This window comes from Dendrobium catenatum, unplaced genomic scaffold (assembly GCF_001605985.2).
Source record: "Dendrobium catenatum unplaced genomic scaffold, ASM160598v2 fragScaff_scaffold_156, whole genome shotgun sequence".
Lineage (NCBI taxonomy): Eukaryota > Viridiplantae > Streptophyta > Magnoliopsida > Asparagales > Orchidaceae > Dendrobium > Dendrobium catenatum.
This window is the reverse complement of record NW_021318618.1, coordinates 8,197,811-8,224,438: the sequence shown is the minus strand read 5'-3', so window position 1 is coordinate 8,224,438 and position 26,628 is coordinate 8,197,811. Positions and strand designations below refer to the sequence as shown.

At 35.1% G+C, this 26,628-nt stretch overlaps 1 protein-coding gene across 2 annotated transcripts; it reads right to left on the bottom strand.

Moving 5' to 3' along the window:
- Nucleotides 1-884: 884 nt before the first annotated feature.
- Nucleotides 885-26,628, bottom strand: LOC110099017 (protein transport protein Sec61 subunit gamma-1). Of its 2 annotated transcripts, XM_020826024.2 has the most exons (3): nt 26,409-26,628; nt 26,156-26,271; nt 885-1,104 (listed from the first exon to the last, which is right to left on the bottom strand). In XM_020826024.2, the coding sequence occupies exons 1-2, from the start codon at nt 26,500-26,502 to the stop codon at nt 26,156-26,158; spliced, it is 210 nt and encodes a 69-aa protein (XP_020681683.1). In that variant the 5' UTR covers nt 26,503-26,628; the 3' UTR covers nt 885-1,104. The 2 variants fall into 2 exon arrangements, with proteins under 2 accessions (XP_020681683.1, XP_020681682.1); XM_020826023.2 differs by lacking the exon at nt 885-1,104 and having other exon boundaries at nt 25,837-26,271; nt 26,409-26,627.

Genomic DNA, 26,628 nt, shown 5'->3' with positions numbered 1-26,628 from the left:
ATTTGCCAAAATTCATTTCTATTAAACTTTATTAACAACTTCCCCAATTACAAAAAATTATATCATTTAAAACCAACAACAAGCAATAATAGAACATTTCAATTAAGCCAAACCTCATAATTTTCCTCTTCACATGTTTCCATGTTTAAAATTCCTATCTCCTATAAAAATTGCTCTCAAATTCTCTATGAATTTTTGAATGCTTATAATTCACTCATCTCAAAAACATAATAAACTCAATCATAACATAATGTTTGGATTGTAGATCATAATAAAAAAATATAATATAATCATATGAGTTTGATGGCTACTACACAACCCTCTCCCTCAATTCCCTACTACTACTCATGTACATTTTCGAATGGCTAAGATCTAGCAAAATAATAATCTACTTTAAATCTCAATCATTTAAAGAAAGATGAAGACAAATCCCCATATCCTTCTAGAAAAACAAAAACCTAAATTAATATATGTATAAATAAATATATTTTTAAGGTTTGTCCTATCAAATTTGAAGTGGGCAACCATTATTCATCTCTAACATGTTCAAATTGAGTCCAACACAACTTCTAAAGCAAGTGGGTTCATAAACCGATAAGCAAATTCTGTATGGTTATCAACTACTCACGATTTCATCGATTGGATGCCAATCCTTATCAGGACCCACCGAGCCGAAATTGCATGATCAGAAACTGCAATTCTCTTGATAAAAATCAGAGAAATGTAGCCATCAGAAGGCACAAATCATCCCCATCATCGCCAAGTAAAAGCTAAGGAGGAGGCCATGATGCTCAACCTTTTGAGCGATTGCGACTACAGAAAAATAAAAATATACGAAAGGAAAACCAATTCATAACAGACAAGAATAGAAGCGAGCCATCACATTCGAAGAGATTTTTTCGGCAGATTTCGTTGGAATTCTTTTACGCAACACGACAAGTTAAAATTTAACTATTAAAAAAAGACTGAATTATCTTTTTTTAAAAGAAGCTAATCAATCCATGAAGAAGGATTCGATTGAGCAATTACAGCTAGGTCTTAACAAAACAAGAAAGCGATGCGTCAATCTTTTTTTTTTTTTCCCTTCCTATTTCGTCTTCGCGCCTGCATTTAGAATGTGGCAGTTAAAGCTAGTTCTTTGAAAAACTTTATCTAGATTTTCATTGTAGCCCACAACAGAAACAATCAAATGATGCTTATATCACAATTTAGCATCATTTGATTGTTTCTGTTGCGGTCTGAAATGAAAATCTTGATAAATTTTTTCAAAGAACTAGCTTTAACTGACACTCTCCTTGTTGCGCTATATATATATATAATAATTCAAAAATATTAATGTATATATTCATATATGCATGCACATACATCTCAATCTAATGTGGAGCGGGCTCATTACATTTAAAGTTCGAATCAATTCAATTTAGGTCTAAATTAGGCTCGGTGCATCGCGGCTCGTTGACTTTGATATAAGCCAAGAGTTAATTCGATTTCAATTGATCTTTGATTTTCTAGCCAATTTGATAGCCCTAATTAAAAAGGCTTTAATTTAAGGGAATTTAAAAGATTTCGGAGAAAAGGACAAATATAATAAAGATTTACAAGACACGACATCATCATCATCATCATTTAGATGATAATATAAATTTTTTTACAGAAATTTCATCCATATTACTTTTAGTCAATATATTTTCTTTCAAATAATTGTATATCTATCTTTTAATGCATCTACCATCATCTGTTATATAATTTAAAACAATCATACTCAATTTTTCATTGTTTTATCTTTAATGGGAGGTCTAATCTATATTGGGGGATACAATTAACAGCTCCTATGTAAATATCCTTACTTGAATATAAACGTTATTAACTCCCTTCATAGGCATAATTCACGCATGATATGAAATTTTCCAATCAACTCAAATTAAATCCAATTTTTTAAGCTATGGATTCTATCTTGCAAAAGTGTCTAATTAAATTCTATTTGCTAAAAACTCTGTACCGGTAAAGTCATTGATCCCCAAGCACTGCACTAGCATTTAATGGTGTTGAAGAGTGATCGATTTTGTTGTAGATAGCAATGAGTTGAGTACCAAACTAAACTTTTCTACTTAAGAGCAGTTATGCAACAATTTGGGTAGGCCCATAAGAAGGGCTCAAGCACTTTAAATGGAGAAGTGATGAGAGTGAATGTTGCGAAGAAAAGCGAGCCATTGAAGTCAATGAAGACCATTCGAGAAGAGGGATTTGAGATCTCAATTGAGAGATTGGGTACAGTGCGATGTGCCGTGAATGAACAAAGAGGGGCAGAGATGCATTGAGCGGTTATAGTGTGAAAACACACGCAAGCTGGAGCGAATAAAAAGTGAAGAGTTGCAAAATGGGAAACTAAGAGTAGCTTGCAATAAGTGCGAGCTAGGGTGCAATCGATTGGATTGCAAGGGAGTGACTGAATAATGAGTGGAGCAAGCTGCGGGTAAAAGGTGGAGCAAAAATTCAACATATATGGACAAGTTGAGTGGAAAGAAGCATTGAAACAACAAGGTAATGATCGGGAGCTAAAGGATGACAGTCATGGTCGAGGTTGTATTTGAAAAGGGCAGGAGAACATGCTTAATCTCTAATCCTAAACTGATTTAGGGCAACACAATGGAAAAAAAAAAAGAAAGAAACTTCGGTGCTGAAAGGAGGGACCAAAGAGGGCAGAGACAGAACAAGAAGATCATGAAGGTGAGGAATTGAGAGACAAAAAAGAAGCTAATGGCTTTTAAGGAAATCAATTTTCATTCATTACATAATCATAAATAATCCAAACTTTGAAACCCTAGGTGAAAGATCTCTTTGCATATAGCAAGTCCTTGACTTTTTAACAAAAAAAAGTTTAATAAATAATGTCAAAAAATAAATCCTACTATAATTTATCCTGCATCAATTTCCCTAAATACAAATAATTAATAAAGCGGGTAAAATGAATAATCAAAGGCAATCCTGAACAAATGAACATAATCAAAAGGATTGATGAACGAGAGTAAGATTGATGAGAAAAAGATATTTTACACAAAAAAAGGATTGATGCCATAAAAAATTGTGACAATAACACACCAAAGTGATACAAGTACTCAACTTCTTCAGAAGGAAAGCAGCCATGAGAAAGAAGCGGTTATTTGTAGGATGTTAATTCAACAGCCAAGAAAAAGACAATGAAATGCAACAAAAAAGAAATCTGTTACCATAAGCAAAACGAATTGTTGCTTAACAGAACGAAACATACAGGTGGAAAGTAGATGTTGCAAGACCATTTAGGCGTGAAAAAGAAGAATTATTACCAGCTCAAATAATCCCATCATTAAATTTAAAAAGCCATAAGAAGTTAAGGAGAGCTTATGAGGATCAACACAATGATGATAAACTATTGCAAGCTATGGAACAATCAGATTTTTATCTATAGAAAAGGAATGCCTTCAGGTGAAGATTACAAGTTCAAGACCTGCCATGCATAGAAGAATGACTACCACTAGTTTATATCATCTTACTATCAGATGTAAAAACTCCAACAAAGTTAATGGCAGACTGACGTCTCACCGTGATAACTATCCCAATATATCAATACATACAGCTTTAAAGAAGAAAAATTTTAAGCATGATATTCACTGTCCACGCCAATTCTTAAAAATACAGGATACGGATACGGCGTGGATACGGCATTATAATATATAAATGATACATAAAAAATTTAAGTGAAAGTGTACATATGTTGCGACTCTGCCGGGGGTCCAAGGGGGCGCTGCCCCCTGGCGGGGTTCGACCTGCGGGGGGTTTAGGGGCAGCGCCCCCGAAACAAATTTTGAAGTGCTGTTTATTTTTAAAGTTGTTTTTATGAAAAGATACCGAGCGGTACCGAGCATGTTTTAGCTTCTCGGTGCCGCTTGGTACCATTCGGTACCCCTTTATACCGAGCAATACCGAGCGGTACCGAGTTCCAATACCGAGCGGTACCGAGTTCCAATACCGAACAGTACCTAGTTCCAATACCGCTCGGTACCGAGTAGTACCGAGTTACAGTACCGAGCAATACCGAGTTACAGTACCAAGCAGTACTGAGTTCCAATACTGAGCGGTACCGAGTTCCAGTACCGCTCGGTATCGAGCAGTACCGAGCAATACTGAGTTCCAGTACCGTTCGGTACCAAGCAATACCGAGTTTCGATACCGAGCCTATGATTAAGAAAACGAAGAACGACGAAGAAAACGAAACTTCACTGCTCACGTCGCCTTCACTATTAGCGTTGTCGAGCCGCTCCGTCGACGAAGGATGATCCTATCGACTTTAATGCTCGGTAAATTGCGGCTCAGTATTTTTTTTAACAGGACATGCGTATCCGATACGCGTGCCCTGTCAAATTTAAATAGTATTTTAATTGGATACGGCAAAGCCGTATCCGTGCCGTATCGGTGGCGTATCCATATCCGACACGTGTCCGATACAACATGCCTCGTAAATAGGAGTATCCGTGCAACATAGCTTGGGAGCCAAGCATTGCCACCGCCGCCACCTCTTCCTATTACATAACTTTTTTCTCCCCCAAATATTCTTCAGCATTTTTCCTTTTTTTTAAAAAAAAAATCTAAATTTTTTTTGTTTGAATAACTCCATTTAATTTACATTTTCTTTCAAATTTTATTTTGTTTGAAAAACAAAAATTTGCAACCTTTTTTATTTATTTATTTTTGTTCTCAACTTTCTATTCTAAGTTTCACAGAGGATGGTTAGAGGTAAGGAAAAAAATTAAGTCATGTTATAGGAAGGGCTTGTCATAGAAACATAGTATTCAAGTTGGTGAGGGAAGCGGTAAGAATACATATATTTATTTGAAATACAATTATTGTGAAAATATGGTGAATGGCAGTATAACTAGGATGAAGAAGCACCTACCCATATCCAACAAGAGTGTGGCAACGTATGCAAAATACCTGATACAGTGAAGGAGAAAATCAAAGCACACATGAATAAGTAAACAAGTTTGAAGCGTTTTGGACAACAACAGATTAATGACAGAGTTGATGTTCGCTTGCACTAAGGGAGCGACTGTGATGGTCGGGACTCATCATCCTCAGTACAACTCATATCCTATAAGGGTGCAAGAGGTCTCATAGATCACTAAATGATGGACCCGATGAAGGATGGACATGGAGATAGGCCTTCTGCATCACAAAACCTACTCCCAGAGACTGCAACGTAGACATGGACATATATATGCAGATTTTTGTATGAGAATCTATGATGCACGGACACGGACACTGCGACACGGACACGACACGACACGAACATGGGACACGGCTTTTTTTAAAAATATAGGACACGGATACGGCGCGGACACGGCAATACATTTTTTTTATATAGTGTATATATATTAATGTAATATCATATTAAAAATGACAAACAATAATAAATGAATGACATGATAATTTGTCTAGCTTATAATATAAAATATTTAGTGCAAAATATCTAATACAACCACAAAAATATAAGCAAATAATCACTTACTACAACATCAAGCATTCAAATTTCAACTACTAGGATTAGCTTTAGAGGTTTATTTTTTGCCTTCAATATCATCATCATTGAATATTACTGCTTTCAACTTTGGTTCAACAAAAGAGATTTGTAATTGTAAAAAAAGAGAGGAGATGAAAATACCTTTATTGCCAAAGATAAATAAAAATGAGAATATTCGATGAATGGGTATTAAATGAAGAAGTTGATTTGGTGTTGTAGATAAAAAATGAGAAATTTAATTTAAATCTCGCCAAACATAAGAAATTATATTTTTTTTAAAAAAAATATAAAATATTTAAGATACGTGTTGGACACGCGTGTCCAATTAGTTTTTAATAATTTTTTAATTGGACACGTTTTCGGCATGTCCGACACGTGTCAGAGGAGTGTCGAACAAGTGTCGTGTCGGACACGGTGTCGGACACTGCACGCCTCTTTGAGGATAAGTGTCGGTGCATCATAGATGAGAATGTTATCCCTTTTAATTTTGTGACCTCCCCTGCTTACTAGAATATTATCCATTCTGTTGGAGCATATGATGGGATTAAAATCTTCCTATATGTATGATTTGAGAACATGAGTTTTGAAGGAGGAACTAATGAACACTAAAAAAGACTGAGAAAATCAAAAGGATTTGGAGCAAGACATGGGCACTATCATGTCTGATGAATGGTCATATATAAAGAACAGAAGCTTGATAAATATACTAATTATAACCCTTAAGGCACAGTGTTCTTGAAGTCTATTGAGACATTTGATCAGATAAAAGTTGCGTGTTCTTTATGGAGTACTTGATGGTGTTATCGATAAGATTGAAGAGCACTTGGTGGTTTAGTTGCTCTGTTTAAAATTGCGCGATAAGAGGCGCGCCTCTGCGCAATTTGAACCAAATACGCCTCGAGGCTTATGCAATTCCTTCCATGGCAGAGGCGTACGCCTCGCCTGGTCTGAGGCGCACCTCAGAGGCGCAATTGCACAATTATAAGTGAGGCGTACGCCTCACCAAACCGGTCCCACCTACTTAAAATAAAGCCTCTTCTTCCCTTCATCCCGCACGGGTTTCAGGTATTCCGAAAATTTCCCTTCCAGCAGCTCTGTTCGCAAACCAGAGACGCTCCCGCACGCTCTGCCACCCTTCCTGCCGCCTCTCCCGCCGGCGCCGCCTCTCTCCGGCAAATATGAAGTGTCCGGCCGCCCTCTAGGAGTACTCCACAATCGATTTTAGGTTTTTTTTTTTTAGTTTATGGTAAAATTTTTCAAGTGAAAGAAAATCTAGAGTTTTTATTTTTTGATTTTTTTTTTTGTGTTTTTGGATTTTTGCATTAGGAAACATGGTTAGAGGCAAGGAAAAGGTGAATACGTCATTGTGGCGTGACCCTTCTTGGAAATATAGTGTGCAAGTTGACATAAGAGGCGGCGAGAAGACGTATGTGTATTTAAAATAAAATTTTTGTGAGAAAGTAGTGAAGTGAGAAGTAACCCGCATGAAGGAACACTTATCATGCTCTCATAAGAACGTATCACCATGTGCAAAAGTGCCGGACAAGGTGAAGGATGAAATTATTGTTTACATGAAGAAAATTACTACGGTAAAACACTTACAACATGAGCAATTTGATGAAAGGGTCGAACATGATGCTTACTTCGGAAGCGAGAGTGGAAATGGCTCTTCCTCCACTATACATAATAGAGGTGCACGGGGTCCTATGGATCAGTATATGACTAATCCAGGAGATGAAAGAGGACAATCAGTTTTGTACTTTGGAACATACTTTTATTGCATCTCTTTTCTTAATTTCCATTAATTCCACTTGTCATTTAGATGTTTTTATTGTATGATAGAATTTTGCTATTATTTACCTGCTAAAACCCTTAAATTCTCATTTACGCAATTCTGCGTCCGTGAGGCTTACGCCTCAGACCGCCTCGAGGCTTACGCCTCGCCTCATGGACGAAAACCGCCTCGAGGCTTATTTACGCAATTTTAAACCTTGTTTAGTTGGTAAAAGAAAATACCTAGGGATGTCAATATGTGACACGACCCGAAAATCCTACCCGGACTCAACCCGAAAATTCTAGGTTTGGGTCGACCCGTTTAACAAATGAGTCGAGTTCATGTTTAATTTTCGACCCAATTGACATACCTGATTGACATATCGATTCGACTTTGGAGTAACCCGCGAATTCGAAAACAAGCCGTTTAACCTGCGCTCGCTCGGTCGCATCTCGCCTCGCCCATCCTCATCGCACTCACACTCGTGTTCGTGCAGGCGCACGCTCGCACTCCATCGGGTTAGCAGGATGGGTCAAACTGGTGTCAAGTCGGGTTAGAGTCTAGATTTTTAACCCCTTTAGACATACGGGTTGAGTTCGAGTCATATGTATTAAGAGCAAATCAATTTCGAGTTTAACCAAACTTGAAAACCTGTTTTGACACCCCTAATAATACCAATGCTTATGAGTCAGCAGGTGCAAACTTATGTAGAAGATGAAGCACTTATCTTGGACTCACTGTGCTGCACATTACATCGACTTGATTTTTGAAAAACTTAAGGGCTACCACAAAATAATAATGCACTGAGTATAGGAAAAAAAAGATAAAAATTTATATATAATAATTCTTGGTTTTTGACACTTAAGATAAAATTTTCAAGGAAATAAATATTGAGGCCTACAGTAACAAGATTTGCCCCTGTTTCTTTGACTTTGCAAAGTATGTTGAGGCTCACACCTTGCCTAAAGCACGAGTTGAACTTTGACATTCAAATATGAATTCATTTAGATCAATGATACAATCTTAAATTTTCTTCTTCAGCATTTTGATATATCACATATTTTCTAATATATGCTTTTATTTTATCTCCATTGTAGAAAAGTATTCAACTAGAGGAGACCACATGAAATGCCATGTGGCGATCCTACTAAGCAGGCAATTTGGATCATGATAAATAACCATGACCCTCAGGAGACTGTCAAGGCGGATATTAGGCTTGAGCAAAATTAGGAGAAGTTAAGTAGTTATAATGTCTAATGTGACTTCTTAATGTGGTCATTCACACTTTCTTATTGAGAGCTTGGCCTTTCTATGTATAGAGATCCTATAGAATGGGTAACCACCAAATTAAAATGCGGAGAGTATAACTAGCCAGAAAGTACTATTAAACAAGTGAGTTAAGGGATATGTAATATCTTGGAGCCATATAATAATATTTTTAGCAAAGCAGACGATCAAAGCAGTTAATTCATCGCCCATTACAGTCAAGTTGAGTGGTCTCGAGACTCTCTAGTGGGGCAAATTTATATTATTGTGAGCGGGTACATCCAATGAGCTCAATAAATTTTGCAGTCACACAAGAATACTTTAAAAGGAAGCAGATGTTTATGGAGTCATATATACCTTGATATTCAGCTTTGAGAGCATCCCTCCCACCAAGATCAAAAGAGTGATCGAGTTCTAGAATCCTACCAATAACACCTGTTGGATGGGCTCGAAACGACCAACTATCACATTGTGGTAGCTGAAAGCATATCTAGATTATCAATCTTGGACTGAGCTCTACGAACAGTTCATTCCTTTATATGAGAAGCTCTTTCATAGACTACCATCTAATATAAATAAGCAAGGGGAACTGATCTTATCGGCGACCTTCCCCAAGATTTTAGGCCATTAGCAACAAATCTACAGAATGACCAGGCTATCAATGCACTCTCGCACTATTCTTCCCCTAGAAGTTTGGATTCATAGCTTCTTTCAGAGTGGCAGCCTTTTATAGCCAACTATTATGTTACAAATGGTTGCTCAAGCAAAACATACTAAGGACTCTAAGAAGATCCTTTTCAATATGCCCTCGATATGAAGCTGCCAAAGACGATTGGTTGAGTTGTTAGAGATGGGCACCAGACACGTTAACATGGAAGAATACAACCATCTAATATTGACAAAAAAAGTTCAGTACAAAAGTGAGTAGTAACATCATCACAAAGACAGTCTAAGTCATAACCTTCATCATCCAAGATGCCATTATCTCAAAATAGCCTCAAGACTTTGAATAAGGAATGGAATCCTACAATCCCTTATAGAGAAAAAGGTCACCTTTTTAAGCAAGCTAAATGTCATCGCAAGTTTCAATGGTTGAGGATTTCAAAAGGCCACCGCCAATGCATTTTAGGATTGTCGACACCTACGAGTTCTCATCAAAGGATTCATTAGAGGGGAGAAGCTAAAAGAATTTATTCTAATTGACCTAGAAAATAACCCAATAAGGCGCCAATAAAAGAAGAGAGCAATACAATTGCTCTCGCTCATGCTATAAAAATAGCTGATGCAGTTCCTATTATCTTAAGAAAAGTTGGGTGCAATGCATTAAGTAGTTCGAGCATAGAATGATTGAATGGTTCTTACATCTTCAGCCGCATAAGCACATCAATCAACATCTAGTTACTTTACAGACAATTAGAAGACCACAAGCAACTTTTGAAATAATGTCATTACAATAGTGTGATGATAGCCAACTACATAGCCAATACTCATAGAAAAAAGTTTTACTAATCGAGTTTCAAACATAAGCTTGCAAAAATGAACATTGACCCATATAAGTCGTTCACCACAAAGATCCATTATTTGTTTTTTTTTTCTAGAAAATAAAAGGAATTGAAGTAATAATCACCTTATTGATAACATGGGTAGTACTCCTTCAGTCACCATGTCGACTTTTTCATTGTCGACGCATAAGCAACCCATAACACTATATTAGAAAGACTTTCGTAGAACTCCTTGAAGGTCGTGGCATCAACCAATCATTTAGTTGTGATGTTCCCAATCGAAAACCACACCACAATAATTCAAGGAGAATTACAATTTCATAATTACTTGAAGGCAGTCGAAATAATTAAAATTTAATATCATGTCAAAAAACTTAACAAAACAAAGGGAATAGAACTCTAGGAGATGATTCTTCATATGATGTGGCCAAGAACTCTATCTATGATGGTAGGAGACTAGTCTCCAGTATGAGACCAAGGTCCCTCGAGGAGGAAGTCGTTGCGGGTGATGAACTTGTATAATAATTTTTTGTAGGATGAGACCATAAGTCCCTCCATAGAGGAAAAGTCCTTGCTTAGCGATGACCATCTCTTTGTGGAGCTCAAATGAAAGCTCTAAGAAAGCTTGAAATTGGTTGCCAACTAGTGGCACTCAACTCTAAACATTAAGGTGAATTTTTCAAAGACAATGCTTGAAATTGGTTGCCAACTAGTGGCACTCAACTCTAAACATTAAGGTGAATTTTTCAAAGACAAAGCTTGAAATTGGTTGCCAACTAGTGGCACTCAACTCTAAACATTAAGGTGAATTTTTCAAAGACGTACAGGTACCAGAAATATTTATTACAGCAAGTAATTCAAGCAGCCTAATCTAGATAATTAGATTAAAAAAATCTCCATAATAAGTAATCCAAGCATTAATAGCCAATAAGCCAATCAAATAAACATATAATTCAAGAACTAGGCAATGAGTAGAACTTATGAGGTATCAAAGAGTATCCTAGAAGGTGTCTTCACATGTTAAGTTCTGACTACTCTAATTGGGAAAGCAAAGGGCCAATCTCAATGACGAGCACCTTCTGGGTTGAGACCAAGGTCCTTCAAAATAACGAAGTCCTTACTAGCGATGAGCTTATGCATCAAACTCCTCTTTGGAGCGAGAGACCAAGTCCATCAATAGCAGTAAAGCCCTTGGTTGGCAATACCTTCCACCTCATAATGTATAATGTGATTCCACATTAGTTAAACCCAATGGTTGATTAATACTAGGTACTCACCATTCAACCTTACCACATTCACTACTCATAAAATGCCACAAAGCATAACTAAACAGATTGCTCTCGCATGCAAGTAAGGCCCTTAAACACTCAATAAATGAGTTGGAAAGAAAAGCAGCCTCTCTGCTAAAAAGCCCTGTGTCCAGACTTGCATTAAGCAGCAAAGAGAAGTCTCTCCTTATGGTTACTCTTAGAGGCAAACACCAAACGACAGCAAGATCTTCATGCAACCAGGTCCCTCCACATAAAGGTTCATACTTGCTCACAGGAAATGTTATAAGGTACCACATTGCAAGGACTAATTGACAACTATAATTATCACTCTCGACACATCAACAAAAGACATTTTAAAAAGAAATATAGAAAAATTAAAAGCAAAGAAAACTGCAAGTACTCAAGTATCACAAAAACGCATTCAGCAAATTAAAGAAAATCACATTCACAAAAAAAATATTTATATAACTTTTTAAATATTTCCAATAGGATATTAAAAGAAAAAACAAGAAGAAATAGAAAATTATAAGGAATAACTCAGAGGGGCCTTCATCCTAAAAGCCATCCAAAATGACACTGGAGTTGTCATGCTTCAGTACTAACTGCACATTCTCGAAGACAGATTTTAAGAAAAAAGCCTATAGTACTCTCGAGCTGGCACGAGACTGCATCTTCAAACTCAATTCACAACTCTAACTTCTCCTTTGCCTCAGCTTCAAATGGCATCTTCAAAACTATTTCTTTCAATATGGAGATATCCTGTGATTGGCTTTCCTTTGCCACCTCAACAGCCACTCAGACATCTCAAGTGCTCATACTTTGTCTTGAAGCCTTGATGACTTCTTTGACTCCAAATCATGAATATCCAAATGAAGCTTGTAGTTACCCTTCAAATCTTCAATTTTATAATTTCATCTTTGAGTTCTCGACATGTGTTGCAAAGCTTCTCAAATAATGCCATACATTGAATGTGTGAAACTTCACCATCATCAAAGAGGGCAACTTCAATGATAACTTAAAGATTCTGGTTTGCAGTCTCCTAGGCTATCTTTGCTTCTAGAAATTTTCCATTCATAGACAAGAGCAAGAACTCTAGCTTAGATTTTTTTCTCTTACTCATCACAAACTTTCTTATGGTATTCGTTTATTTTATGTAGAAGATGCTAGAAAATTTTGTTTATCTTGAAGAACTAAGGATAAGCCATTCACAATTAATTATCATATTCCCAACTTAACTATCTTTCTTTCCATAACGATGAGGTGAAGCCAGTAAAGAATGATTGAATAAATTTTCTTCTAACTATCCTTTGAATAAATCAACAATCTTTAGTCAAAAGCAACTGAGTTATACACACTATTATCGAATCTATGATCCAATGAAAAATTCAATGTAGAAAGTAGATTGTCATCACTCTTCCAGAATAAAAGGGGTGGCAAACTCAGGCAAAGTTTTGATCTCTTTTCCCCTACAAGGTGTGGGGAAAACAGCACCTCAACTAGCTAGAGGGCCCCCAAAGATGGTGACGTAACCAAAGCCCGCTGCGAGTACTCCGCAATTTGACCTCCACTCACTCAGAACTGACCTTTTTTTACTTTTTGAATACTAGGAAGAATGAAGTTAGGCTTCCAATTCTTTATGTTCCTTGCATTCATCCTCCTCAGAAAGAGAGACAACATTTGTGGAAGTAATAGCAAGTTGCTCCGTAGTGAAAGCTGAAGGGAAATCAAGCCACTTGATATCTAAGTTGATGCAAATGAAAGAATGAGTTCGTTCAATGAACTAAAATAAAGAAGAACAAAACAAAAAAATAAATGATAATCCACATATCGGCCACTAAACATGACATCCCAAAGCATATGGTTATTTAGGAATTCAACAAGACCTTTTTCCATTCTTATTCAAGGTTGGTACTCCTCTGCAATACTACCCAAATTTTTTGAACTCTTCCGGTCTCCTATGACAACAACAACAACATCATCATCAAGCCTTTATCCCACTTTAAGAGTCAAATTCTCATTTAAATCTAATAAAGAAAAGTCATTTCTAATATTTTCTAACTAAGTCTTTTTAGGCCTACCTCTACCTTTGTTAACATAGGCCAAATCTAATACATCAACTCTCCTAACAGAGTCATCGGAAGGCTGCCATTTTACATGACCAAACCATATAAGGCAACTCTCTCTAATCATTATTCCACACTGGAGCTACTCCAACCTTTTCACGGATATGCTCGTTTCCTATCCTGTCTCTAAGAGTAAATCTACTCATCCACCTAAGCATCCTCATCTCAGCAACACTTAACTTAATATTATGCTTCTCTTTTAATGGCCAACATTCTGCACCATAAAACATTGCAGGTCGCACTACCATCTTATAAAATTTTCCCTTAAGTTTGAGTTGTACTTTTTTATCACACAACAAACCCGAAGGCATTCCTCCACTTCAACCATCCAACTTGAATTCTACTAATAATATCCCCATCTATTTCACCATCACTCTGAACAATAGACCCGAGATATCTAAAACGAGTACACTTATTAATGACTTGATTGTTCAAAGTCACGAAACCCCCGCTAGATCTATTAGTACTAAAATTACACTCCATGTATTCGGTTTTAGATCTACTCAAACATAAACTTTTAGACTCTAAGGTTGACTTCAATAATTCAAGTTTACCTTCAACTCTCTCTCTAGTCTTATCAACAAGAAAAATATCATCAGCAAAAAGCAAACATTATTGTACATCCTCTTGCAAATGTCTAGTAAGAAATGACTAAAGCAAAAAAGATAAGGGCTTAAGGCTAATCCTTGATGTAATCCAACTGAAATAGGAAAATACTTGGTCAAACCACCTTGTGTTTGAGAAACCACCGATTTAACTAGCCTTTTATTTTGTTAACAAGGCTTCCCACCTTCATCGAATAAAAGAGTATAGTCCCATCTTTCTACCCCTTCATCTAGAAGAAGGCTCTGAAAGCATTTAGCTGCAAGAAAAGACAACAAAAGCAACTATGCTGGCGACCAAGTTCAGTGCAAACTAGTAAGGAACAATCATTGGGGTTGTTGGCGTCCCAAAATGTGATTAGGTACTCCTTCAACAGCACATTTAATCCATCAGGTGGTTCTTCAGGAATGCAACATCGTTTCATCCTTACTCAAGGTTGGTAATCTTCTACAATAGTACTAGGATTTTTTTTAAATCTTCCCATCTTCTAAGGCGCCAACAAGAAAACTAACCGTTCTTCTAGCCTTTTATTTTGTTCACAATGCCTCCCACCTTCATCGAATAAATGAATAATATCCCATCTCGTGTTTTCCTTCCCTAAGCCCACTCATCACCAATGCAACCTCCCAAATGTCACACTTCATGATCTATATTAGAAGAATTACATCTGCCTTTCATTTTAACATTTTAACTAAAGTTTATCAATGAACAGCAAAATGAAACATGATTATATTTTGTCTTGTCTGGAGCCTCATATCATAAAATCCTTACCCTTTCCTGAAAACATGTAAGGCTTTGTTTGTTTGAGCGTTTTTTTGCCTTTTCCGTTTTTGGAAACGGAGGAATTTTTTTTTTGTGTTGTTTGGTTCTTCAAATCATGTTCTCAATAACTCTCTTTTTTTCATTTTTCTGCAGTTTTGAGAAAGCTTTTTATATATGCTTCTCCGTTACAAAACTCCATTTTCTGAACTAAAGTTTTTTAAAACTGTCTTTTACAAAAGCGCAAAAAAAAACAAACGAAGCCTAAATATGTGTAATGAGCACAACCCGCAAGTAACTAAAATCTTACAACGAAAATCAATATAAGAAAAAAAAAACAATATGCTAAAAATCATATAAAAAATATATGCATCAATATCTACACTGATTATCTGTATCAATTTATCCTTCTATAGTTCATCACATCTCAATCTATTACATCATTAGTCATAATATCAATAACAGTCAACAATACTAATGCAAGTAACAATTTAGTATCATGATCAATAACGTTAAATGGTGTTAATGGCAGTAAATAGTATTATTATCAGTTACAATATCAATACAATATTCATATCAGTGTCGGTATCAAAATTCAGATATTCAATGAGTGTATATTAAGGGTATCTTGCTCTTGCACTTATGACTCCCAATCAGTCTCCCCTTATAACTCCCAATTAATGTACTCCTTATAACTCCCCTTAAATTATATGAATCAATCGTCCCGACTCCTTATAACTCTCAATCAATCTTTAGCTCATGATGACTCCCAATTAATGAATCACGTGGATCAGTAGGGTATCACGTGGATCAATAAGGTATCACGTGGAGTTCTCATATCATGTATCTGATATCATTCAGTACTTCATTTAAAATGTAATAAAATCATATCAAACCATTCATAATATCAGGAGAATGTATTTTCGTCAGATTTAGGAAAGATAAAATTCGTAGAAATCAACATCATTGAAAAAAGAAGAGATTAGTCACTTACAATGAATAGACAAAATATGTAGCAAAAATGACTGACAAATATGATCAAATGTCTTTCTCTCTCCTCTCTCCTCTCTCAATTTCTTCCTGACCAAGCAACCAAGTGGGGGAGTTGGTGGGGTGAGACAGGTATATATATATATATTGTTCATGGCATAACACCACAACGCTCACCATATCAATGTCTAGGGGTGTCAATATTTGACACGACCCGAAAACCCGACCCGAACCCGACCCGAAAATTTCGGGTTAGGGTCAACCCGAACCCGAACTACTTAAAAATTTTCATGTTTTTCAAATAAATTATTAAATTTATTTCACATATTTGAATTATTACACCACAGGCCTCTCTAGCCGCCCAAGCTTATGTCTCACGACTCCACCTATAGTCATATATGTATTCTCCTCCAAAGGCTCCCTTAATAGCAAATTCCACCACCTTAAACTCGGCCTATCCATACTCCTTAACATCTTGCCCTTTGATTTTCACCTTTCCAAAAACATATGCAACCACTCTGATCTCTACCAGCACTAATGACACAGAATAACCTACATTGTCACTCATAATAGCAAATCTTTCATGAGAAATAACCCCACCAAGATTGGCAAGATCAAGCACAAGATCATCTCACCTCGAAGAGATGTTCAACCAACTTGACATAAAAACCCACGAAGCAACTCTCATCACCGGCACCCAAGCCCAAGTCCATCTTGTGGGCACAAGATAGAAAGAGAAGGGTTTTAACATAATTGAAATGTATCTTAACAAGCCCAAAAAAACTTTCAATGCATTTCATTCAACCAAATAACCCCAACATTTCTAAGACACATTCATTTAAATTACTTGCATTTCTAAAATGCATTTTAAAACATCCAATCAAATTGCCACTTAACGAAATCAAAAATCTCTACACCCGAAGGAAAACAAGTGAAGTTGAAGACCAAGCCAAAATTAATATGAATTAATCGTTCTTTTTAAAGGAGATTGGAAATTCACTTTTGTCAAACATTCGTAGAAAACATTTAAGTGAAATTGCATACACTGTGTAAATACCACCAAGGCGCATCATCATGATGGAAACAGTCATCCACTCAAGATTAACAAAACGTTAAGCACATCCAAAAGCCATTGGTTTTGACATGAAGATTGCCGAATGGAGAAAGAAGAAAAGGCATGAAATGCCTAGAGAAGTAGAAAGAATACTAAGAACCTCCACATAGATAATAGCTAGTGTCAATTAAGAAAAAAGTACTTTCAAATTTCTACTTAGGTACTAACATAAGAAATTTAAATTCATGCATCATGGCCAACTACCAACCACTAGTTGGTACATACCTATCAAAACTTGAGCAGAACCATAAGTTGGTTAACCCAAAACAGGAATAACTACAAGATATAGCATCCTATTACCTAGAAACATATAAGCACCATATAAAATGACTGAAAACAAACAAGAAAATGAAAGATAAAAACTATAAGCACGTGACTAAAAGAAATAGAAGGAAACCTTTCATCCCAACACAATAAATAATTAAAAATATACATCAAAAAATTATTCTTATTATAAAATAAGCCTCCCCTTTTCTAACTTAAATTGGTGAGGTGTTTATCACCCAAAACAAGAATAACTACAAGATATAGCATACTATTACCTAGAAACATATAAGCACCATATCAAATGAATGAAAATAAACAAGAAAATGAAAGATAAAAACTATAAGCACGTGTCTAAAAGAAATAGAAGGAAACCTTTCATCCCAACACAATAAATAATTAAAAATATACATCAAAAAATTATTATTATTATAAAATAAGCCTCCCCTTTTCTAACTTAAATTGGTGAAGTGTTTATCTTTTAAGAAGCTGAATCAAATGAGCAAAATTAAAAGACGATTGTTGCTCCGCTAGAAGCACTGACTTTTGCTCCACGAGAGTTGCTCATGAGGATCGCAACTCAAAAAGAGGTGTCTGATTTTGTTTTTCTTGCATAATTGCCTTAGACAGCCATTCTAATGGAACCTATTTGGAGGAAGACATTGGTAGTTCTTTATAATGACTCCTCGGATGATAATATAGATAATGTCTAAAAACCTAGTAACGAAGATAACTCAAGAATTCCTCATTGATCCTATATATTGAAGCTCTGATTATTTTGTGGAAGCATGGAAGCGATCACCGTAAACAATACTGTAGTGTACATCACCTAATTCAATCAGCTGCTATAGCATGAACTCTATTCTTTTTACAAAGTAGTCAAAATAAGCAACTCCATAGATACTCACAAATTTCACGGTGATGTTGATTCACTTTATCCAAGGACTTTCAAGCTGTCAACATCCTCAAATACAAGTATTAAATGAAAAACTAGGGGTGTCAATATTGGACCCCACCCGAAAACCCGACCCGAAAATTTCGTATTTGGGTTGACCCGAACCCGAAACGGGTCGACCCGTTTCAAAAACCGGGTCGGGTTCGGGTTGATACTTTGACCCGAAAATGACCCGTTTTTTGACCTAAAAACCCGTTTCTGACCCAGGAACCCGAGATTGACCTGATTTTGACCAGTTTTTTACCCGAAAAGCGGTGTTTGACCCGATTTTGGACTCGAAAACTATTAGTTTTTTGTCCAACCCGGGTCATTCGGGTCGGGTCGATTTGACCCGGACCCAAAGCGGGTCGGGCTCGGGTCCGGAAAACCGATCCGTTTGCATAAACGGGTCGGGTTCGGGTTGACCCGAATGGTGTCGGGTCAATTTCGGGTTCGACCCGAACCCGAATCGTGACCCGAAATTGACACCCCTATGAAAAACACAAATTATTGTTCTCAAAACATAGCTTCCAATACACTAAGTTTATCTTTCAAACAACCGACCCTCACTCTTAAATTGTTGATCTGTTCACGAGATCCTGAGGGTGATATGTGCAAGCATCAAGCTTGTTAAACAACATATCAATGTATCGCAAGTACTCGGCAATTCCAGCTTCATCATTGAGCACCTGGGACTATGTTCACCTTCTTGCTTTGTGTGAAACAAAGGACTCCACCTAATACTTGAGCAAGTCGTTAGTGTTTTGGTTAATAGCATCGAAATAACGGTCTACAAGGTCATCCTCCTAACCAAAGCCCTATTGACAAGTTTTATGGTTCCAGCTTTTCACCGTATGAGGTATGAGGTAACTATGAAGGCTACTTCATCATATAAGATTTTTTGGGTCTAGCTAGCATTCGTTGAGACTTCCTCATTGGCCATCATCTACATCCATGCAGGAACGAACTTTGTAGTAGACAATTTAATGAGATTAAAGATAAGTAATTCTTTGAACAAAATCAAGAGAAGGGACGCGGTTGCAGAATTTATAACTGTAGATTGAGAAATAGGAAGAATCTCATTGATAGATTCCACTAGTAGCTTCTGTCTATCATCTTAATAAAGGCAGGAGAAATGATAATCTTTGACTAGAAACGAGATGTTGCTACAAGAAGGGCAGCAACATAGTTTGTAAATAATGTTGCAAAAGAGTTAGCTGCTTTAGAAGGTTTCTTATTCATATGAGATTTTTCGACTCATCTTTTCTTCATATTGCAAGTCATATTTTCAATGAAAGGTCACAAAAACCTTCCATTGAAGACTAAGATATTCATGGACTAGTTTGGCAAGATTCAGAAAAGGGATATAAATTTTAAAAGTATGAGATAAATTAAATTTTAAATACTGTTTAGTGATAAGAGCTAAGTTATTGGTGATTTGGGCTGAGTTGTCTGGGTAAGCCGAACTAAGAAAATCATTCATTAGATTAAATCGTCAACAAGAAGTAGTCTAAGAGAAGTTATCAACTATAACTAGCTCAATTAAAAACCAAGAACCCTACAAAGGGTAACCATTTCAAGCAAAATTGCCCACTAGTACCTAACCATTAATGTTAGATGTCAATGATTGCTCAATTGTACTTGGCTAACAGTAATAAGAAGTTGTACCTGATAACCATCTCCATCCTACTCATGCTGCAGTAATTTATCTACAAGAAACACACCTACCAATAAGAGTCGTATTCAAGGATACCAAATCCAATAATAGAGAGGCCAAAGTACCATTTAAAAGTAATTTAAATATTCTAGATTGCAGTGTAACTTCAATGTGCTCCTATAAAAAAGCGGTCAAGGATCTAGGCACAACAACAACATCAAGCCTTTATCACACACTACATGGATTCGACTACATTAATCATTTTTTCCTTTTCTCCATTGTGTCATATTAAGAGTCAAATTCTCATTTAAATTTAATAAAAAATATCATTTAAAATACTTTTTTTAGTTCCACCTCTACCTTTCTTAATATAAGCCAAATCTAACACGTCTACTATCATATTTGGATAGTTAGAAGGCAAACACTATATATGACCAAACCAGCTCAGACTGCTCTCTCTAATATTATCTACCATTGGTACTACTCCATCCTATTCACATATATACTCATTTCGCATTTTGTCTCTAAGTGGAAAGTCACTCATCCACTTGAGCATCCTCATCTTTGCAACACTTAATTTTTTGCTTCTTTTTTAATTTCCAACATTGTGCGTCATAAAGCATTGCAGGTCTCACCACGATCTTATAAAATTTTCCTTTAAGTTTGAGGATACTTTTCTATCACACAATAGGCTTGATGCATGCATTACTTCACTTCAATCATTCAACTTAAATTCTACTAATAATATCCCCATCTATTTGGCCATCATTTTGAACGACAAACCCAAGATATCTAAAACATGCACTCTTTTTAATGACTTGACTACCCAAAGTCACAATCCACCCACTATACATATTTCTACTAAAATTACACTCCATGTATTTCGTTTTAAATCTACTCAAAACAAAAACCTTTGGACTCTACAGTTGACCTCCATAATTTAAGTTTTCCTTAAACTCCCTTTCTATCAACAAGAAGAATATTATCAACAAAAAACATACACCATGGTACATTCTTTTGAAATGTCTAGTAAGAACATCCATCATTAAAGCAAAAAAGATGTGGACTTAAAGCTAATCCTTGATGTAATCCAATTGAAATCAAAATATACTTGATCAAACCACCTTATATTTGAATAAAAGTAAGAGCGCCTGTATACATAGCATTGATGACTTAAATATAAGCATTATTAACTTTTTTCTTTTCTAGAACTCTCCAAAGCATTTCTCTTGGAACTTTATCATGCATATTCTCTAAATCAATAAATATCATATGTAAATCCTCTTTACTCCATAAAATCTCTCAACAAATGTATACCTTCCATAGTAGACCTACTCAGCATGAATCCAAATTAATTTTGAAAACATTAGTATTACGTTGTAATCTATGCTCAATTACTCTCTTCCATAATTTTAATGTATAACACATTAACTTAAATCCTTTGTAATTTGCACCTCTTATGCATCACCTTCATTCTAAAAAATAAGAACTAACATGCTCTTTCTCAACTCATCTAATATCTTTTTAGTCTTCAAAATAATATTAAATTAAACTTAATTCATATCATGTGATTTTTGTTATGAATATATGCAAGAATCAATTTTTAATTATTATGAACCCAATACATGCAAGTATTAAGATAATAACAAATTAACAACAACAATAACATCAAGCATTTATCTCACTATATGGGTCGGCTATATAAATCATTTTTCTCCATTATGTCTTCTTAAGAGTCAAATTCTTATTTAAATCAAATTCTGATTTAAATCTAATAAAAAAAGTTTGAGAGGTCAAATTCCCATTATGTCTTAAGTTTGATAGGTACTTTTCACAATACGGCCGATGCATTTCTCCATTTCAACCATCCAACTTGAATTCTACTAATAATATCCCCATCTATTTCACTATTGCTTTGAATAGTACACCCGAGATATCTAAAATGTGTACTATTTTAATGACTTAATCACCCAACATCACAATCCCACCACTAAATTTACTACTACAAAAATAATACTCCATGTATTTAGTTTTAGATATACTCAAACAAAAACCTTTAGACTCTAAGGTTGACCTCCATAATTTAAGTTTCCTTTTAACTCCTTATCTAGTTGTATCAACAAGAATATAAAATGTCTAGTAAGAAAAACCATGACTAAAGCAAAAAAAGATATAGGTTTAAAGTTGATCTGTGATGTAATCCACTGAAATAGAAAAAAACTTGATCAAATCACTTTATGTTTGAACAAAGTAATATGTTATATATATATATATATATATATATATATATATATATATAATGACTTGAATATATGTATTATTAACTTATTTCTTTTCTAGAACTCTCCGTAGCTCTTCACTTGAAATTTTATCATATGTTTTCTCTAAATAAATGAATACCATACGTAGATCAATCTTAGTCTATCTATACTTCTCCATCAAACCTCTGAACAAATGTATAGCTTCTATCGTAGACCTAACCAGCATGAATCCAAATTGATTTTGAGAAACATTAGTATCATGTCGAAACATATTTTCAATTACTCTCTCACATAATTTTAATATATGGCACATTAATTTAATTCCTCTACAATTTGCACACTCTTGTGCATCACTTTTGTTTTTTAAAAGAAGAACAAACATACTTTTCTCCACTCGTTTGATATCTTTTAATCTTTAAAATAATATTAAAAGGTTTAATGAGACAAAAAATTCATTGATCTCCTAAGCATTTCCACGCTTCATTTATATATCATCAGGTTTTACAGCTTTTCCACGCTTCATTTTTTATTATAACTTCGATTTTAATAATATTATGATAAAAAATATCTATTTTCATTTAGGGTGTTATGATCACTAAAGTCAATCGTATTCTCAAAATTTTCATTGAAATGTTTATTGAAATATCTCATCCATCTAGGTTGAATATCATTTTCTAAGAAAAATATATTTTTTATCTTTAGCATTAATGCACTTCACTTGAACTAGATCTTTAATTCTCATATTTATTTATTTAGCTAACTTATGCATATATAATTCGCCCTCATTAGTATCTAATTTATTATATAAATCATTAAAAAATAAACTTTTTGCATCGCAAATTGCTTTCTCAATTTACTGAATTTTTACATCTTAATCAATTTTTTATAACAAAATTTCATATTTTTATATTTTTTGTATATTTTAATTCTAACTCCAACTTTTTTTAGTATTAGGAGTTTTTCCTTTTGATACTCCAAGTACATGCTTTGCAACATTAGCAATATCTCTAGATACTTTTATTCACATAATATTCTAAAAAAAAAATGCATTCTTTAAATACCATCATCTAATTTTAGACTAATATTTTACTTTACTTTTCATATTGCATCCTTTCACTTAAAGTCTAAACTAATCCGCAACATTAGATGGATAAACTCTCACTTAGAATAACTTTACAATATTTACGATCTAAACGATTTATTTTTTATAAGAAAATAATTCATCTGAGTTTTATTATATCCATTTTTATAAGTTATGAGATGCTCCTCATTTTTCTTAAATAAGATATTAGCCATTACAAAATTATAAACCAAAATCTAATATGATCTGATCATCTTCATTAATCACTTCATATCAATAATCATCATAAATGCTTTTAAAATATTATATCACTCTACTAAAATATCCATATAAATCTCATCAAACAAAAACTCTTTCTTCAAAAGATATTCTTTATAATAATTTTCTTCTAAGTCATTCCAAAATTTTAATTTTAAACACATATTCAAACAGACTAGAAAAGCATAAGCACTTATAATATTAATAATCTTAATATCAACAACAATATTTAAAATTATAATTCTATCTTCAATTCTATTAAATTCTATAACACTATCATTCAAACTCTTATCTGCAATCACACATACGTCATTTCTAGTATGACTCCTAACTAAATGCAATAGTTTAAATTTTAAACTATCAAATTGTTTAACCTTTTCTCAAATCCATATAATTTCTTGAATACATAAAATATTTATCTTCCTATTAATCATAATATATATTAATTATATTAATTTGCCCATAAGAGAACCTATATTATAAGTTTATATTCTAATTCTAATTTCATAGACTAACTTATTTGCCCACATCCATTCATAATATGGGAACACTTATTTAACACTGCATCAGGGCACCAATGTAGCTGCCTTTGCACAGTTTCATTGTATTCAACCTATATAGCGCGTCGCTTCCAAGGAACGCCCTAGCATTTTTGGGATCCCATTCAAATCCTTCTAGATTTTTGATTCTTTTGAAGACAATTCAATAGTATTTGCTCTTATAATAAATATCATTATAACTTGAATTCTTCTCAAGACCTCAATAACAATATTAATTCCCATGAATCTTGGAGTGAGAGCTCCAAAAAAAATCCCATAAAGACCTTCCTCAACAAAACAAACTCTAAAGGGGGATTAAGTCTCTTTTTTAAGCTTTATTGTAAGAGACTCCTCGAAGTTCAATAAAACTAAAAAATTATACCCCACAAACCACAGGTGGAGCCAACATAAACTCAGTCAACCATGGAAACTAATTTTCAACGATGATGTTGCATTTGGTGGTTTCATGTCTACAGGTTATGGGATTGTGTCGACTAAGTTGTCGATAGGTGCCAATTATGGTTTATCTAGGTCATTCAAGAGTGTATATAATTTCCCAATACAAATATGATTATGAAGGAACTTCTCATCACAATTAAAACAAAACCCCTTTTCCTTGGTGTGCAACCACTTCAACTAGAGTTAATTTTTTTTTTAGGGCATTGGAGATGTTGGTTATAGTGGAAGGTATAATGGCTTTGGGAGATTGGGTTGGAGAGGTGGTAAGGGGCTAGTTGATGAAGAGGATTTGTTGTTTATTGAATTGTGAATATTGACTTTTAAATCGTAATTTAAAAAAAAAAAAACTCTATAGAAAATTCCATTAACCCCAAAGATATTATTGGAGCGTTTTTTTTTAACTGTAGTTAGTAATCAGCCATTGTGGCAGATTTTATTAGTTTAATTAATTCATCATGAAGGTTACAATAATTTGATGGTCCAAAGCAAATGCAAAGAGCTGTAATGATATCTAGCCAAAAGGTGAGATGACTTGTTTTCACAAACCACAAGTACCACACATCAACTAGTCAGCCCACATTTAAGGACTTCAATGTGATTTGTCTAGATCGAATAATTTGCGAAAGCCATATTTGGGTTCGCTCGACGTTTTGGATCCAAATCTTCATTGTGTCACTTATGAATTAGGGAATGGGGATGGGCATTGCATTGAGCGTGTTGTTGCCCATCAATTCTACATGCTTTGTTCGTCGACAACAAGGTGTGGAGGCTATTTGATAGGAGCGACTAAGGGCAGATATTGCTCAAATTTGACTTCCACGAGGGTTAAGCAAATTTGGATATCCCTAAGAGTCTAGTTGATTGTGGCAAGTTTGTCTTCAATAGCAAAGAGGCAATCACTCTCCTTAAATGTGTTGCGGGTTCAATCATCCATTTCAATAATGAGCTCAACAAGAGCATTAGTTGATATGGGTGAACAGCAAGTCAAGGAAGATGATGGCAACTCCTAGGACACAGCATCATTACGGCAAAAAGTGAACAAGAAAGAATAAGAGAAAACTAAGAAATTATAAGGAATTTTGGCATTTCATTATCCCAATGCAACTACTGTAGCCATTTTATGCAAATCCCTCTTCATGATTACCAAAGTAGCGCATTTTTTTCTACTAAGCACCAAGTGACACAGCCTAAACTCAAAAGATTAAATAAAAATAGGAGCCCTATTCCTTCGTTAACAAACTCAGGGAAAATTACATGTGTTACCATTTATTCACCCAATTGAATGCCCATTAATTAACCAATCTCCACGTGATGCTTGAGGCAGGTCAAAGGATTGCGCTTTAGGTTGAGTCGTGGTTGGATAGAACTGCAATTGGCTCATCGCCGGCTTGGTGCATATAAATTTATCAGAAAAAACTGCTAAATGGTAAGCATGATAATAATAAGTAACACAAAAAACAATCATGTTCAGATGACAAGTGAGCCTTTTAAATGCATATAAGATATTCATAACAATAAACAGAATCGAAACAATGGAATCCAAGAATCGGTGAACCACATGATTCAAATGGATTCACAAGCAAGGGGAAAAGAGAAAGGGTAGGAAATTAAAGAGGTATCGAGTCATGCTCATTTACTTATCCAACCTTACTCCAATATCAAACTACCCACCTGTACTACTCATAAAATTATGGGAATTTTCATGTAATTAAAGTGATTTCCATCCGTGCATAACGACCTAATTACCTAGGTTGCCCCGACGATGATGTTGTTGATCGGAATAAAAATTAGTTTCACGAAGAAGCCCACAAATCCCATGACCACAAAGCCAATCGCCGTCCGTACAGCCACCTTCGTAAATTCTGCATTCCAAAGGCAATAATTCCAATCAAAATAGGTTCCAAAATCAGGAATGTAGATCCATACATGTAAGAATCGCAATTCGATCGGCGGCTGAAGGACAGGAGGGAGGGTGACCGAGCTGTGATTTGGAATTTACCCTTCCTGTCCGGCTTGTGGCATCGCTTCACGAGACGGACGCTGTCCTTAGCGAATTCCCTCAGAGGATCAACAACAGAGTCAACGGCATCCATGACGCTCGCGAAATGGAGATGATCGCGATCTGATCTGAGAGAAGACGGCTCGTTTTCGCGACGGGGAAGGAGGAATTAGGGCAGGAATGGATTGAAATAACGCGCCGGGTGCTACTCAAAAAAATT

Coding starts and splice junctions, on each gene's coding strand:
- LOC110099017 (XM_020826024.2), bottom strand. CDS start 26,502: ATGGATGCCGTTGACTCTGTTGTTGATCCTCTGAGGGAATTCGCTAAG. Junction 26,272..26,408: donor CCACAAGCCGGACAGGAAGG/GTAAATTCCAAA, acceptor TTTGGAATGCAG/AATTTACGAAGGTGGCTGTA.